The sequence below is a fragment of the Labrus mixtus genome, chromosome 11 (assembly GCF_963584025.1).
Source record: "Labrus mixtus chromosome 11, fLabMix1.1, whole genome shotgun sequence".
Classification (NCBI taxonomy): domain Eukaryota; kingdom Metazoa; phylum Chordata; class Actinopteri; order Labriformes; family Labridae; genus Labrus; species Labrus mixtus.
Genome location: NC_083622.1, coordinates 15,245,951 through 15,263,014, shown reverse-complemented (window position 1 = coordinate 15,263,014; position 17,064 = coordinate 15,245,951). Strand labels below are relative to the sequence as shown.

General features: G+C 37.8%; 1 protein-coding gene across 1 annotated transcript; it reads left to right on the top strand.

Annotated features, from left to right (window-relative positions):
• Positions 1-848: 848 nt before the first annotated feature.
• On the top strand, positions 849-15,525 carry LOC132983183 (hemicentin-1-like). Its single transcript, XM_061049416.1, has 16 exons — positions 849-927; positions 1,013-1,321; positions 3,238-3,519; positions 3,777-4,043; positions 6,406-6,699; positions 7,825-8,106; positions 8,207-8,470; positions 9,415-9,690; positions 9,812-10,063; positions 10,149-10,433; positions 11,822-12,073; positions 12,161-12,436; positions 12,558-12,809; positions 12,895-13,179; positions 14,255-14,503; positions 14,873-15,525. The coding sequence occupies exons 1-16, from the start codon at positions 873-875 to the stop codon at positions 14,956-14,958; spliced, it is 3,966 nt and encodes a 1,321-aa protein (XP_060905399.1). The 5' UTR covers positions 849-872; the 3' UTR covers positions 14,959-15,525.
• The last annotated feature ends 1,539 nt before the right edge of the window (positions 15,526-17,064 follow it).

Sequence of the window (17,064 nt, the reverse complement as noted above, 5' to 3'; positions counted from 1 at the left end):
GATAACACAATGTATTCATCAATCTCACTTCCTGTGTGTCAGGTGCTTGACACAGGTGTGCTCCGATACTGAACTTTGCACCCCCACAGCTCAAATAATGCCACATGTGTAAACACAGTGGTATTGTGAAAGCGTCAATGGTTTGCATATTCAATATGTAATGCTGGAAGAGAAGCATTCATCAGTGTCTGAAACAGATGAGAGGTGCACTGATTGGTCTTGTTATGTCTGTCATAATGTGCTGACACAGAGCGGGTGCAGGTGTATTTATTTTGAGTGTCATGGTTCTCTTGGTGTTAAACATGTGAAACCTATTCTGAAACAAACATACAGTATGACACCTACCGGCTCACCAAGCCACATATAGCCTACACACACACACAGAGAGAAACACAGCCCTAAGTGTTATATGTGTTTACCGAAACTTTAAGGAGTAGCAATAAAAACAACATCTTTCTTTTTCCTAACAATTAAGAAACGGTCGGGCAGGTAGAGAGGCTACTAATCAGAGACAATAAACAACATAACCCCCCAAAGAAAACAGTATTTTAAGCCCCTCGAAACCAAACAACTGCTGAACAGTAGCAACCAAACCCCTCAATTTCATCCAATTCACCCAATCCTGCCTCACATACCTCCTGTCATAATTTGTCATTTTGCTCACTGGCAATTTACAGAACTTCACCCAGGATGGTCAACAAAAATGTAATACACCTATTGTACATTTGACAAGAATAAACATAAAGTAACGTGGAACACCTGCAGATAAGAAGTGGAGTTAATGCTAAAGGAATGTAGGGGTAGGGGGCTGGACAAATGTACAAGTATATTAGGGGAGAAAAAGCGAGGTAATCCTCAGACTACCTTTAAGAATGGGGAGGCAAAGTGAAGGAACCGTGGTTTTCATAGTGCTGTCTTTTCTACATGGTGAGCTCAGTTATAACCAATGAATTTATATGGTGAATTCAGGTAATATGTGTGTTACAGTTAATAATAGTGTTTTCCCCCCCAGGAGTTCTGGCCTCTGCTGCTGTGGAAGTCGAGCCATCCATCAATCCGGCTGTGGTCGGGGATACAGTGACCCTGTCTCTGTCTCCCTCCACGTCTATTAAAAGTGGGAGCTGGGCCGTTGGGGAGTCCCAAATTCTCACCTGGCTGGGGGAGCAGCAGGCAGTGTTTCCCAGTCACAGCGGCAGGGCGTCAGTCAACGTCCTCACAGGAGCTCTCACTCTGAGCTCCGTCAAGGTGTCGGACTCAGGAGTCTACATCGTGCAGGGCACCGACCCCCAGCTAAAGGCCAATACCTCCATCACTGTACTGGGTAAGACTTAAAGGGCTGATATTCAAGGTTTGGAGTAACTTTTTTTTTTTCAATAGTTTTTCCATTACAAACCAAAAAGCCTCTCTTAAATATTGTATTAGACACCAGCAAGTCGTGCACAAACACCACTCACACCAAGAACGATGTTCAGAAGCAACAGAAACTATAATATGGACAGTTCAGTTTTTCTTAAATCTTCAATATTATTGCTTTGATTAATATTTCAGCCAAAAAATACAATGGATGCAGATTTAAATTCTATTTCCAAACCCGTTTAATTAGTACGAGTTATAAGATGAGATGAGATGAGATTAGATGAGATGCGATACACTTATTGTCCACCTTGGGGAAATTTCTCTTTGACTCAAAGTGCTGCCATACATTCATTTGCTTCCAGTGGAATCAATTAAAACAACTATTGAAAAACACATCCACATGTAAATAGAAAGGAACATACCAATGCAAAAATATAACAACATATATTGGTACCTTAATTTCAACCTTTAGTTGAGATTAAATCTCTTGTTTAAGGACATTTCAGGAGGTGAATGCTTTGAGAGGAGACATAATCACTCTTCATTTTCTGCATTATTTGTCTAATATAAATGATGTTTGGTTGGGGGAAAAAGCTTTTTATAAGTTGTGGACTGTGTGGATTTTTGAGTGGACATAATATAATTACTTTGAACCCAAACTAATCTCTGAAAATTTGTTTGGATTAAGATTTTTGTATAAAGATGATTTTAAACTAATGTGGTGACTGATGCCGTCATGTAAAAGATCAGATTTTTTTATCAATTATTTAAACCTGAATGATGTATGTACATTTTGAATATGTACAGAACGTGTATGTAAATGTAATAATGGACATTCGACATAGAGTTCAGTTTTGGAGGCACAAGTAAAATGTAATAGTACAGGGCGTGTTGACAGAGACTACAAAACAAGACAATAAAAAAAAGTGACGGGTGAAAATGACAACATCCACGTCAGTGCAATGAGAGATAATGGAGAAAATCTGCTGATTAATTGTTTACACTGCCCTTTTCACTGGAACTGGTTCTTGCTGAAATGAAAAAGAGAGTTTCCCTAAACAATGAAAGGAGTTACAAGAATTCAGTTTCCTGCCATGTGATATTTGGACTTAAAACCAACAAACTTGGATACTGCTTGACTGCGTTTGGTCCTACTTGTGCTTTTCTTTTTTTACTGCCCTTTCCCCCCCCCACATGACTCTGTTCACCTTCTGTCTGCATCTGTGTACGTCAACACTCACCTCTATCTTCTCTTATTGTGTTACACTTGGTTTAATTCTTCAGTTTGGCAGTGACATTTTTCTGCTGGGTCAACACATTTCTGACTCTGCATACAAAACAAAATCAATTAGAGCTTACCTTTTCCTTTTTTTTACACCTGACAATGCGTTACTTCTTCATCAATTCTATGAAGCTTATGATAGATATGTTTTAAAGAAAGCATTCTTACTAAGCTTTTTGTTATTGTAAAAAAAAAGGAGGTAGCATAGATAAGTGTAATCCTTTATAACAGCATCATTTCAGTTTCTACATTTCTGCCCATATTTTTCTGACTTTGTGTATTTTTGACATATTTTAACCTCTCATGTATGTAAATAAAAGAAAGTTAAAAACACATTTTATTAGAATAGTTCAGTAGAACATTACTGTACCTCGACATGATCAAATCTGCCCATTTTTAACAATTTCACCAAAACATTCTCGGTTTTGAAAAGACTGCTAGACATGGCAGGATAGGTTTATTTGACTGCATTGTTACCTTAAATTTAACGCCCTTTGCTGTCTGGATGATCATTCTGCATCGCTTAAAAACAAGTGTATTGTATGTTAAATTTTTGGATTAACATCTCAATCTTTGTCTCATCCACTTGTCTTCCCCAGAGGCCGTTTCAAATGTGACTTTAAATGCAACTGCAACCAGCCTGACGGAGTTCAACAGCTCAGCAGTCATTACATGCTCTGTCTCCTCTGGATCCGCCCTCTCTTTCCTTTGGATCAACGGCAGCTCTGTGGTCACAGCCGGTGACAGAGTTCAGCTCACTAATGGAAACTCCACTCTCACCATTACCAGTGTGACCCGCTATGACCAGGGACCATTCAAGTGTCATGTATTCAATCCTGTCAGCAATGAAACCAGTGATTCTGTCAACTTTACAATCACATGTGAGTAGGAGCCCATAGCAAAGGATACAATCTCATTTATGTTTCACCTATGGACAAAAATTAGCACTATTGAAGACCAAAAGGAGATTATTTTTTCCATTTTCTCATTTGTCTCAAAAACGATCCTGAGACAAATTGTGGTCCCACAGTGAGCTCTGTGTGAGCATTGAGTGAGATCTCTTATATTACTGTTGTCTAGATCCTCTGTCAGAGCTCTAAATGCTGCCTCTCCTCCTCTGCCTGTTTCTCGTTCATAGATGGTCCAGATAACATGGCTCTCACAGTGAATGGACAGAACACAGCATCCTTTTCGGTGGGGTCCAATCTGACCATGCTCTGTTCAGTACAGTCCAACCCTCCAGCTCAGCTCCAGTGGGCTTTCAGAGGAGAGCTTGTGAACACTTCAGGCCCACTGTGGGAGCTGTTCAGTGTCAGTAAGGAGCAGAGTGGTCCTTATTCCTGTGTGGCCTTCAACAATCACACCAACATGAACAGCACAATCACCACAAACATCCTGATATCAAGTGAGTTAGTCCAAAGACTCAGCCAATCTCCATATTTTGTCCCATGTGATCCAAACTTCATTCCGTCTTTGGTTTGTCTCCGCAGAATCGCCAGGATCAGGAGTCAACATGTGGCTTCTGCCTGTGCTTTTACTGGTTCGATTAAATTCCTAATTTTCAGGCAAGTTGTGGATTATCTATTTAAAATACAGCATAGATTGATAGACTCAAACTCTAGTCAGGACTGTTCTTAATAGTTTAACATTACATTTTTAGAAAAATGTCTGTTCTCGGAAAATAAAAAGATGTATCTTATCCCTTCAAAATGTTGGCCCTTCTATAGTAATTCAGATGAGTTCAGTGTAAACATGATTTCAAGTTGTAAATAAATCTGCTTTTTGTTGAAAATACTATATGACACAAATTATGTAATGAGCCTGATTATGATTATTCCATCGAGTCTGTGGCAATAATTTTTCTTCTTATGAATAGTTTAACCATTTATAGCGTAAAGTAAAAATTCCCATCGTTTTCCTGTTTACATTCTCATCTAAAGCCAAACTCCAGAGATTCATTCAGCTTGTACTTTGTTCAAGGTTTGATGTAGAAAGAAAATTCATACAGACATTCAGCAACACTTGAAATAAATCTTCAAATAAGAAAATAAAATGGAGACATATTTAGACAACAATAGTATTGGATGAACAAATATAGATTGTAAATACATGCATAGTAAGGTATGTACCGTGACTAATAATTGGTATATCTGCCTCTCCTTCACAGATGTTGTTGGCTTCTTCTCTCATTGGACTAATCTGAGGAAAATACATTGGATTGGGATTTTTTTTGATTCAATATTTACAGTAAAAGAGAATATTGGTATAATCTTATAGGTTTGACATCACTGATGTTGGGTTATTTTTACTATGAACTTGTACTGTTGAAATATGTTCACTCGTCAAACAATGAATTCTGGCTGATAAGGGGTACTTCCAGTTAACGGAAAATGTTTTTAACGACAAACCAAAAAAACATAGAGATTAGATACAGACTGGGGAATTGTTCTAGTCAAACAACAATCAAGTTTGTTTTCATGTTGTCTAAAATGTCACCGAACAGTCTTACCACATTGTGCCATTAGATGTTTGCTGGCTAGTCATTTACTTTATAACACTTGTGATATCTATTTGAATTGTCTGCAAGGAACATTAACAAAACTTTATGTTGTAATGGTCTATACTTGACATAACAAAACAGTGGACTGGTCACTGTTATAGGCCAGACCATGACATGCCTTGCTGTAATTTCCCACATCAATAAAGTAAATTAAGTCTATTACTTTTGTTGGTTTTGCAAATCTGGGGATCCAAGATATGTCAAGATCTTTAGAAAACAACTGGAAATGACTCGTTATCACAGGAAACTGAGTAAATACTATAAAATTCAGTTATGCATGTTTCTGTAGGGTTTACATACTAAAAAGTTCTTATGTCATTTGTTGATGAATAGGATATTCATTGTGTGGGTCTCTGTTACAGTAAATAGAGAAAACGAAAGAGACGGCTGCTGGAATTGTCGCCAAGGATGCAGCTCATCACCAATAACTTTCAATGACATTGTCTGATGGCAAGACATGTATTGGTCTACATGTTCAGTAGAGATCGCTACTGTAACTATTTTAAAGAAGTATGATTCAGAATTAACATGTGGCTATTTTCCTTCAAGTGAAATTTTCAATCGATTGAACTTTTCGTTGTCAGTCTTTTCCCTCAAATCAAACACAACTCTTCATACATTGTGGCAGGAGAAAAAATGGAAGAAGCCTTACTTCTGAGTGAAACAGTTTACTTCAAAACTAGCCCTTATCACTTCTGCTGGTTGGACGAAACTTGCAGAAAGACTGAGGTTTACAGTAAATGGACACTGCGTACCAGAGTAGTTCAGGGCAAAACAAGGTGTGGCCAGAACTGTGAGGAGGCATGGTGATGGTAGACGAGGGGTAAGCACTGAGAGCAGAAAAGCGGGACTGATGAAGAGCAAATATTTGCTGATCAAAAGGACAATACATTATCGTAAGATTTGAATTCATAAAAGGTAGAGTCAAGTCCATTTAGCCCACAGGGAAGATCCAACAAAAAGGAACAGACAAGTAAAATGGAGTCTCCAATGGTGTTTGTGCTGATCTTTGCCATGATTACCTTTACAGCTGGTAAGATGGATTATTTTTTACTTTACTTAATTCTCAATTCAGACTAAAAGGGTTTATAAAATATCATTTGTTTTGATCTAATTTGACTAATATTCCCATAATATGTGTGTGCATATGGTGAGTATACATGTAAGAGAAGAGTGACTTAATATTGTTTGTTCTTTCTGTTTCTAGCTCCATCTTATAGCCAGATGATATCTGCCTCTAAGAACCCCTTACAAGTGGGCAGCACAGTCATTCTTTCCAACAGTGCCTCTGTCACTGCAGGCATATGGTCGTTCGAGGGGGCATTCATTGTGTTCATATTCCCTGGAACTGTTATCATTTCAAACACTTGGATTTCCAGGGTGGCATTTGATCCCATCAATTCCTCATTGACTATAAAGTCACTAACTCTGGAAGACTCTGGAAAGTACACATTAGAGGCTCCCAATGACTTTCTTGCTGAGTTCAGACTTCATGTCCAAGGTAAGGATAATTTGATTACTTGTAATGTTCACCCATTCACTTGTATGGATTTTCCCACACTAGAAAAATGCATTGTAAATAATGCTAAATCACTAAACACACATAGAAAATGCATACAATTACTACTCTACTGAATTGAATAAAAAAAAACCTGATGTCATCAAAAAATAAAATTTGCCTTCCCTTGCATATTTGCAAAGTTGTGGTTTGCAGACAAAAGATTACAGCAATGTGCAAGTCTGCATGTAAAACAGTAACTTGACTATTTGCGGCAGCTAGATAGCAGCTAGCTTTGCCCGAGCACTCAGTTGGTCTTACATTTCAACTCAATTTAAATTCAGATTGAAGACACGTCTGACTCTGATATAATTATAACGTTTTCTACAAATTTTGTGCATATTTGTTTTGGTTTTGTTTCGATAAAACATTTTATATTGTTAATCTTAGGGATTGTGGATCTTTGAACTAAATGCTCATGTCAAATGTCTTTATTATCCTATTCTTTATTTAGTGACATGCTCAAAAAGCAGTGCTTATCAATCAGTCAATCTTTATTTGTATTATGCCAATTCATAACAATGTATTCTCTAGACACAGACAAAAAGAGTACTCTTTGATATATTGCCTATGCAAAGCAGCTATCATGTTTAATATGTTAACCTTCATAGTTAAGTGTGTTAGCATTCGAACTAGCATTAGCACTTAAAAGTAAGCAAAACAAAAAAGCCTTTGTGCTTTTTGTTTAACATTGTTCAAAAATGTAAGAATAAACCAAAATGTTTTACAAATTACAATTTGACATTACATTAACCCATTGGCACTAGTTGAAATATTAAGGGATAAAGTGATCAAGTTTTTATCTCCGGGTTTACATGTACACCGTTTGTGAATACCCATACAATAAGTAGATATACGTACATATCCTAAATTTATGACCAACGTGGATCAAAACAAATGGCCATCCATAAGGCTACACTGCTTGCAAGGCTATCTGGCTTGAGTCATAAATAATTGTTCCATCTTTGCAAACTATTTTCAGTACATATATGACACTGCTTGTCCATAACAATCCCATATTTCAACACCAAACACTTGACTAATTGCTTGTTATGTTCTACCTTGCAGTGCCTGTTTCAGGTGTGACTCTGAAGGCAGACAACACCAGGCTTGTTGAGTTCAATGACACAGCAGTTCTTATGTGCTCTGTGTCCAATGGTTCCTCCCTGTCTTATGTTTGGACGAAGGGCATCTCTGTTGTCAAAGCTGGTGGGGGAGTACAGTTCAGCGACGAAGACGCCACTCTCACCATAACCAGAGTGACCCGCGATGATGAGGGGCCGTTCAAATGCGCTGTGCACAATCTTTTAAATCATGAAGTCAGCCTCCCAGTTCTTCTGAATGTCAGCTGTAAGTTTCTGCAATAGACAGCTTAAAAGTTTATTCATACTTAAAGACCAATCAATTAACATTAATACCTAACACAATTTTCATCTTTTAACTTCATCAGATGGTCCAAGTAATACAAAGATCATGATTATGCCAACTGGCTACAACCACAGAACTGGCTCTAACGTCACACTGTCATGCTCAGCCGAGTCCAGCCCTTCAGCCACGATCCAGTGGATGTTGAACGGGGTGTACCTCGATCATTTTGGCCCAAATCTTCAACTAAAGATGGTTAAAGAGAGCGACTCAGGAAATTACAAATGCATTTCTCACAACACAGTCACGTCCAGGTTCAGCAGTGCAAGTGCAATGATCAAGATTGTGGGTAAGGTGGAATTTATTGTAGATGGTATATTTATGTGTTTATCTCATAAGAGACACTTTGAAGAATTTAAAGATATAGTTCGACATTAAAGGAGCTAAATGTCTTCAGCCCTCTTGACAAGAGTTACATTAAAAAGACTAAAGCATCCCTCATATCTATCATTCAATTTGAACCTGTAGCTAGCAACTGGTTTGGGGAAGTTGGTCTGGTAGCTGGAGAGGTGCCAGGGCACTTCCCGAGCACTGTCGAGGTGCCCTTGAGCAAGGCACCGAACCCCCAACTGCTCTGGTGCGCTCTCTGCTTAGCAGCTTGTAGCAGCCCCACTCTGACATCTCTCCACCATTGCATGTCCACAGGTCCTGTTTGTGCATGCGTGTGATTTGGGCCTATGTGTGTGAGAAGCATGTCCCTATAAATAACAGAGTGTAAACCCGAATTTCCCTCAGGGATTAATAAAGGATATCAAAATAAAAATACATTTATATTAGCTTAGCATTCTGAAAATCATGCAATTCATACAAAATGATTGGTTTACTTAGGGTTTTGTGGGGGTCATTTTCCAGATAATTTCCTATCATGGCCGTGTGGCTTCCTGAAATCTTTTTGACACAATAAGATTTCCAGACTACTAAATGTTTTGATATGGGATAGACTATTGAAAATTGAGGTTCTTAATAGTGATCTTCAGGGATGCGAGTAAAAATATTTTGTAAACTCGGTAAGCTTGGCTGGTTAAATTTGTTCTTTTGTTGGTAGTCCTTTTGCTAATATGCTTTGTGGCTATTAGCTGTAGCACTATATTTTATAGGCAGGTATAAAAGTGGTACCAATTGCCCATACACCTGAAACCAGACTTATTTGCATTTGGATGGCTATTTTTACTTTGAAAAGGAAAAAAGATGCTCCAAAGAGAACTCAAACTGATTCTTTGCTTTGTTTTTCAGATTCAATCATGGACGTTAAAGTGCAAACTCCGATGCATCCTGCCATTGAAGGTCGTGTTTATGTGTTAACATGCAATGTGAGCGGACCTGCTCAGCATGTTTACTGGATGAAAAATGGTCAGCCACTGCATGACGACAACAGAACGACTTTCAGCATGGATAATAAGACGGTCACCTTTAGCCCCATACAATATCATGATACTGGAAAATACCAGTGTGTGGCTTTTAATCCTGTCAGGAACATGACCAGCCCTCCTTATATGCTCTATGTGAACTGTAAGTGACTTTTATTGGATTAGTGTTGTTTTGTTTTTTATTTTCAACATCCAAGATATAGATATTATAAGATATTTTACAAAAAAAATGCATCATTTAAGACCAGTATGTCCTTTTGCAGATGGGCCAAAAACACCGGTTGTTAAAGGGCCATCTTACGCTGAGACTGGACAGGAAGTGAACTTTGATTGTTATGCGAAGTCGGTGCCTCCCAGTCACTATAGCTGGTGGTACAATGGCTCTGAGGTGGCCAATACTTCAGTGTATAAAACTAGCCCTTTGACTCTTGATATGAGTGGAGAATACACCTGTATGGCTTACAATAACATCACTGGAAAGAACAGCACAAGCTCCCAGAGGCTCACAGTCATTGGTAAGAAAACCTGAGTATTGATTTGACTCTTTAAACGAGAGCATGTGTTTGTTTGACTGATTTCTTCTGTGTTTTGTGTCCACAGAGGCTATAGAGTCAGTGAACATCACAAAGAACACATTTCCAATAATCTCTAAAAACTTCACTCTCACCTGTGAAGTAAGCGGGCCTTATGATAGCATCTACTGGATGAAAGACAACATGCACCTCACCATGAACACCTCCACAGCTAAAGCAAAGTCTTATTACCTTAAAGACAACATGCTTCACTTCACTCCTGTGACAAGGAACCATGACGGGATGTATATGTGTGTCACTACAAATAAGGCTAAATCACATCGCAGCGATCCATACACGCTCCTGGTGAACTGTGAGTATTGTAGAGACAAAATACAGTGTTTTTGTTTTTTACTAATTCAGCTCATATACTTTATATACATAAGGACAGTGTACCTTAATCTCAACCTGTTGTAGAAAGATGAAGGCAAAATGCCCTCGTTGCAGGCATCGACTTACTGCGCATTTGGTTTTATTCTTGTATCCATTTCAGGTAGATGGAACATCAATGACTCTTGTGTTAGTGCTTATTACTAATCCTCTCTCCATTTCTCCTTTACTCTGCACCTCAGGAGTCACATTAGTTAACAGAGCTGTCAATCATGGCATTTTAAACTTTTTATAGCATCAAATAACTAATTAAAAAATAAATTAGGTGAACGCCTACGAGCTCCTATGTGGTTTTGCTTCAATGTATGGCACACTTATCTTGACCTCACAGGTGCGTAGGCACTACGAGTGTGTATAAGTTTAACAGGAAATGTTGAAAGCAGAAAAAGGTTATGACTTCATGACCTATGTGTATTAAATGATAAAAAAATTAAATGATAATTAAAGAATAAGACAAAAACAAATTAAACAATTGCATAACTCTTTCTGATCTTTCAACAGTTCACAATAGCTAAAGTCCGCAAAAAAGTGTCTGTTTTCATGTACTGCTCCTCCTTGCTCCCTCTACGCTCTGAGTCCGTCAGCTGCGCTCTGTTGAGCCCACACTGTTAGACCCCACGTGGGCCAAGTCTGCTCTGATTGGTCTGCCGATCCGCTCTGTCGTTATTGGTCAGTTGCTCAGCATGCGTCTCGGAAATTTCAACATGAGCTGCAGGGCTTGCCACAACGAGCCAATGGGCTTAGATCAGTGATCTCACACTGACAATGACGTCGGACTGACAAATTTTTATCGAGGGGGGCTAGAACCGAGCGATACGTGCGGCTAATGCTACAGCTAACAGGAGGACGTAGGAGAAGCCGTGTTTCCGCAGACTTTGAATTTTTGCACATAGATGTGACTAAACATGCACAGGACACTTGGAAAACACACTAAAGAGCATATAAAACCAGAAAAAGCATAATATGGGACCTTTAAAGAATTAAGTGATACTTACATTTTTGTTAGATATGATAAATTGACATAGAAATGTAAGTACATCTTTTTGGACATTTGTGTGTTACACAAATACTTCATGCCCCCCTCCCCCTACAAATTTCTGGGTAACCCGAGTCAAAATTCTGAAGTAGAAAGTAGAAATTAAACAACCAATCTGGCCACATCTGTTAGTTATCACAAAAACGACAACTGGCATAAACTAAACATCAGATTTTGATTTCAGTAGACCAAATCTCTGCAATCTACAAATATCTTCACAGTCTTGTGAGCATGCTTTCAATAAAGTTGTTTAAAGGAAATATCAATGTGTTTAGATGGACCAAAGATGCCAACTATCACGGGACCTAAAGCAGCAATCCCAGGAGACGATGTCACACTAAGTTGCTATGCATCTTCAAACCCTTCCAGCTCCTACATGTGGTTTTTCAATGGCACCAAAGTGGCCAACACCTCAGAGTATGTCACACCACCTTTTACCAGTGACATGGTGGGGATGTACACCTGCATGGCCTTCAACGGCATCACCGGCAAAAACAGCACAGCATACACAATGATAAAAGTTGTTGGTGAGACTTGGATGGCTATTTTTACTTTGAAAAGGAAAAAAGATGCTCCAAAGAGAACTCAAACTGATTCTTTGCTTTGTTTTTCAGATTCAATCATGGACGTTAAAGTGCAAACTCCGATGCATCCTGCCATTGAAGGTCGTGTTTATGTGTTAACATGTAATGTGAGCGGACCTGCTCAGCATGTTTACTGGATGAAAAATGGTCAGCCACTGCATGACGACAACAGAACGACTTTCAGCATGGATAATAAGACGGTCACCTTTAGCCCCATACAATATCATGATACTGGAAAATACCAGTGTGTGGCTTTTAATCCTGTCAGGAACATGACCAGCCCTCCTTATATGCTCTATGTGAACTGTAAGTGACTTTTATTGGATTAGTGTTGTTTTGTTTTTTATTTTCAACATCCAAGATATAGATATTATAAGATATTTTACAAAAAAAATGCATCATTTAAGACCAGTATGTCCTTTTGCAGATGGGCCAAAAACACCGGTTGTTAAAGGGCCATCTTACGCTGAGACTGGACAGGAAGTGAACTTTGATTGTTATGCGAAGTCGGTGCCTCCCAGTCACTATAGCTGGTGGTACAATGGCTCTGAGGTGGCCAATACTTCAGTGTATAAAACTAGCCCTTTGACTCTTGATATGAGTGGAGAATACACCTGTATGGCTTACAATAACATCACTGGAAAGAACAGCACAAGCTCCCAGAGGCTCACAGTCATTGGTAAGAAAACCTGAGTATTGATTTGACTCTTTAAACGAGAGCATGTGTTTGTTTGACTGATTTCTTCTGTGTTTTGTGTCCACAGAGGCTATAGAGTCAGTGAACATCACAAAGAACACATTTCCAATAATCTCTAAAAACTTCACTCTCACCTGTGAAGTAAGCGGGCCTTATGATAGCATCTACTGGATGAAAGACAACATGCACCTGACCATGAACACCTCCACAGCTAAAGCAAAGTCTTATTACCTTAAAGACAACATGCTTCACTTCACTCCGGTGACAAGGAACCATGACGGGATGTATATGTGTGTCGTTACAAATAAGGCTAAATCACATCGCAGCGATCCATACACGCTCCTGGTGAACTGTGAGTATTGTAGAGACAAAATACAAAAGACAGTGTACCTTAATCTCAACCAAGCAAAATGCCCTCGTTGCAGGCATCGACTTACTGCACATTTGGTTTTATTCTTGTATCCATTTCAGGTAGATGGAACATCAATGACTCTTGTGTTAGTGCTTATTACTGATCCTCTCTCCGTTTCTCCTTTACTCTGCACCTCAGGAGTCACATTAGTTAACAGAGCTGTCAATCATGGCATTTTAACCTTTTTATAGCGTCAAATAACTAATTAAAAAATAAATTAGGTGACGTTTTACACTGTCATTCTATATACAGTGCATGATTTGGCTCATATACTCCAACAAGATTTATGTTTTCAGTGCCATTTGTATGTATGCAGGATTACAGGTTTTAAAAAAGGCTGGCTCCAGTTTTAATGGAAATTGGCGAAAACTTTCAACATGGCCAGGAAACCTTGAAGTTTATCTTTACCTGTATATATTTTTGACCAGATTAAAACATTGTGTCAACGGTCAAACATCCATTCATTCATTCATTTGTTGATTTGTATTTAGTCATTTTTTATTTTGAAGTGACAGAAAATGTTTATGAACATCAGTGCAAAATAAAAGATGTAAATATACTGAAGTTAGCGAGATTGCTATATTACATCTGTAGTCCCAATGGCAGGTAACATGAAAAAGAAAAATTAACAAGGGCAGTAATACAAATATAAAAAATATAAAAATACACTGATGTTTGTCAGCACTCTCTACAGTAAGTGCCATTTACATAGTTTGTAAATTTACAAAGTTATATATATATATATATATATATATATATATGCTACTATCTTTACTAATTATTTACTTTAGAATAATTATAGTAACTAACATATCGAAAGGTTTAACACATTTTAAATTACAGGCTACAATTGTTTTGCTTAACCAGAACTAAATGAGTTCCTGAAAGCTCACAATATGCTGCAAAGATCAAACGTAGTTTTCAACCTGTGAGAGTGATAATTTTGTGCCAAAGTGACAGAATACTCGACGTCTCACTGTAAATAACTCTATCTGTCTCTATGTGTGTTTTTCAGATGGCCCTCTGACGGTGACAATCCTTGGTCTAGATTCAACACAAATCGGCCTGACTGCGATCATGAAATGCTTTGCTGATTCTCGTCCAGATAGTGAGTTTAACTGGTTCTATAATGACTTATCTTCTCCTCTAATGGCCGGCTCTGTTCTCAGTTTCCCTGTGACCAATGACAGTGATGGGACATACATATGTAAGGCGAGAAACCCTGTGACCAATATCACCATGTACCGGACCAAAGAATTTACTGGTGAGCGAACTCTTTCTTTCTGCTTGTACTTCTTTTTTTGACCAGCTCACCAAAGTTTCTCCATAAAAATGAGTTATCTAATGAAGCATAAAAAACTTAGACTAAAGCTTTGTGAAATCACTTCAGCTCAAAGTTAATGTATGAATGAAACTGATCCAGCCTTTTAAATTAATTATTGCTGATTAACTTTTTTGTATTTTTATAGAGAATATATATATTTTTAAATCCAGTTTATTCACTTTTGTCTATGATTGCAACCGTTAAATCATCACCTGAATAAGTGCAAGCACATTCTGTAGAGCATGTAACTTTCATCCCTCATCGTGTTTTTCTTTCTGTGTCTTTATTCTGTAATGTCCTCCTTCTTAGCTCATGCCGTTGGCCTCCACACCCAGTCCAAAGCTGCTCTGATGATGGGTCTTCTTGCTTTGTCTGTAAATGTGCTCTTCAACTGAGTCTTCACTCTGGGAAACAGACAGAAAGGCCTCTTGCTCCTGGCTTTGTCAACAACCTTATTTTAAAATGAATGGGATGTGACTGTGTGTACAATATTCTGCTGCCATAACAATCTGATTTGTGCCCAGCTTTGATTCCAGTAAGAAATCTCTGTTTGATATTTCACTTATTCAAATCATTTTCATTAACAAACAATACAATCATTCTGATGGTGAAATGACAAATGTTATTAATTTACTGCTTTGCCTTTAGTTTGTTTTATGTTACGTGCTGTCATGCAAGAAAGAACATTTTAATTGTGGTGGATTTTGATTAGCCTTCAAGCCAGTTTAATAAAGTATTTTAAGTTTCTTTATAGTGCAAGAAGAGGAAACTCTTCAAATGTTTTATCTAAGATGCCTCTGTATTTTTTGTTTTTGTACTTCCTCACTCAGATCAGCTGTAGCTTTTTTGTTTAGTGCAATAACATGTCAATTCTAAGTGAATTTTAATCGCATTATGCAATGATTTAGAGTAGGCCTTTCTATTTTTTTTAATCAATAAAAACACAATCAATTTTGCATGTACTTAATTGACTTAAGTATTTTAATTAAAAAGTAACAGAAAGTTATTCTGTAATGAACATCTCCAAAGATATTAATGCAAATACAACAAAACATTTTTTTTTTTTTTACCAGTTTTAAAGGTATATTTGCAAATACACTTTCCCATGCTTTTCTAACCATAACATGTGTCCCTAGTCTGTTAACAACCCCCCAATTATGAGAAAAGTCCATCCCTTTCCATCTTTGGCCTGCTCTGATTTTTTTCAGAAAATGTGTGAGAAACAGGCCCTTTGGAGATTTTCCCTTTGTGAAGGACAGTAACCCCTCCCCCTGCTGGGGGACACTCCCACAGCTAGGTGTTTCTTCGAGAGGGGCGTGGTCAGACACAGCCCACTCGCATTTAAAGCTACAGAAACAGCCTGTTCTGAGGAGGGCTGAAATAGAGGGGTCTATAGGCATACAGGATCAAAAACAGGATCAAAGTAGATTTAGAACAAGAAACTTCCCAAATTATTATTTTTTATTATTTAAACTTGTTGAAAAGGAGGATAATATGTGACCTTTAAAAGCAGTTTGCAGAAGTCCTTGGTACAATGATAGCTTGGATACAAACAAATATAGGAGTTGTATAGTATAGGTCAATGATCATAGCATCATCCACATACATAAACAGTAAGTATTTTTGTATTTATCAAGGGTTTGCTCTTAGTGTTGTTCATATTGGAACACTGGGACGAAACTTGCGGGTATTACTGCCTTTCTGAGGTTGGAAAAAACCCCTGCACTTCTTCAGGTTCCTCTTTTTCCTCTGGCACAGCTTTTTCACTTGAGGTTTCAATAATCCAGACAGGCAGAGGAAGAAGAAAAAACAGATTCATTAGAGTATTGGAGTGTTAATAAATCTTAAAAAAAAAAACATTTTTAAGTCTTATATATACTTAATAGAAGGCTGATTAAATTGATGATCATTAGTTTATTTTTACGTTATTTAAAATAAAAATGTAAAAAACTGTATCATACTTACGTCCTCTATGCTTGCGTTTGCGTCTGGAAGGCTGCTGACGAAGGCAGGGTGTATTCATCATGTCTTGTCCTGTTTAAAGGTGAGCCAAATAAACAAGAACATAGAACGTAGAAGAGGTAAGGGTAATGGATTACTCTTATACTAAAGCTAAGCTCATGTAAAAAAAAAAATCAGATGGGCCGAAAATAGATGTGTATTTTATTTTCTTTATACTCAGATAATGCTGTTTTTACCTTTACTGTTACACGGCATTGGGGTGTTGAATGAATTTGCAGCTGCCTGTGGCTCTCCAACAACAGAAGCTACAACACAGTTTACATCATTTTTGATAAAACAAGATTCAAGTAACTCTTGTGGATTTTATTTTAAACATTAGTCTCACCAGTGACTGTGCCAACATCCAGGGTTTGTTCAGGTGTCTCAGGAACACCTTAGAAAAATGGAAAACAGTATACAAAAATCACAGAATTAAACTGCAGGATATGAATATTATTATTATTTTTTTTAAACTCATTACATTTGATGATACCCATAAG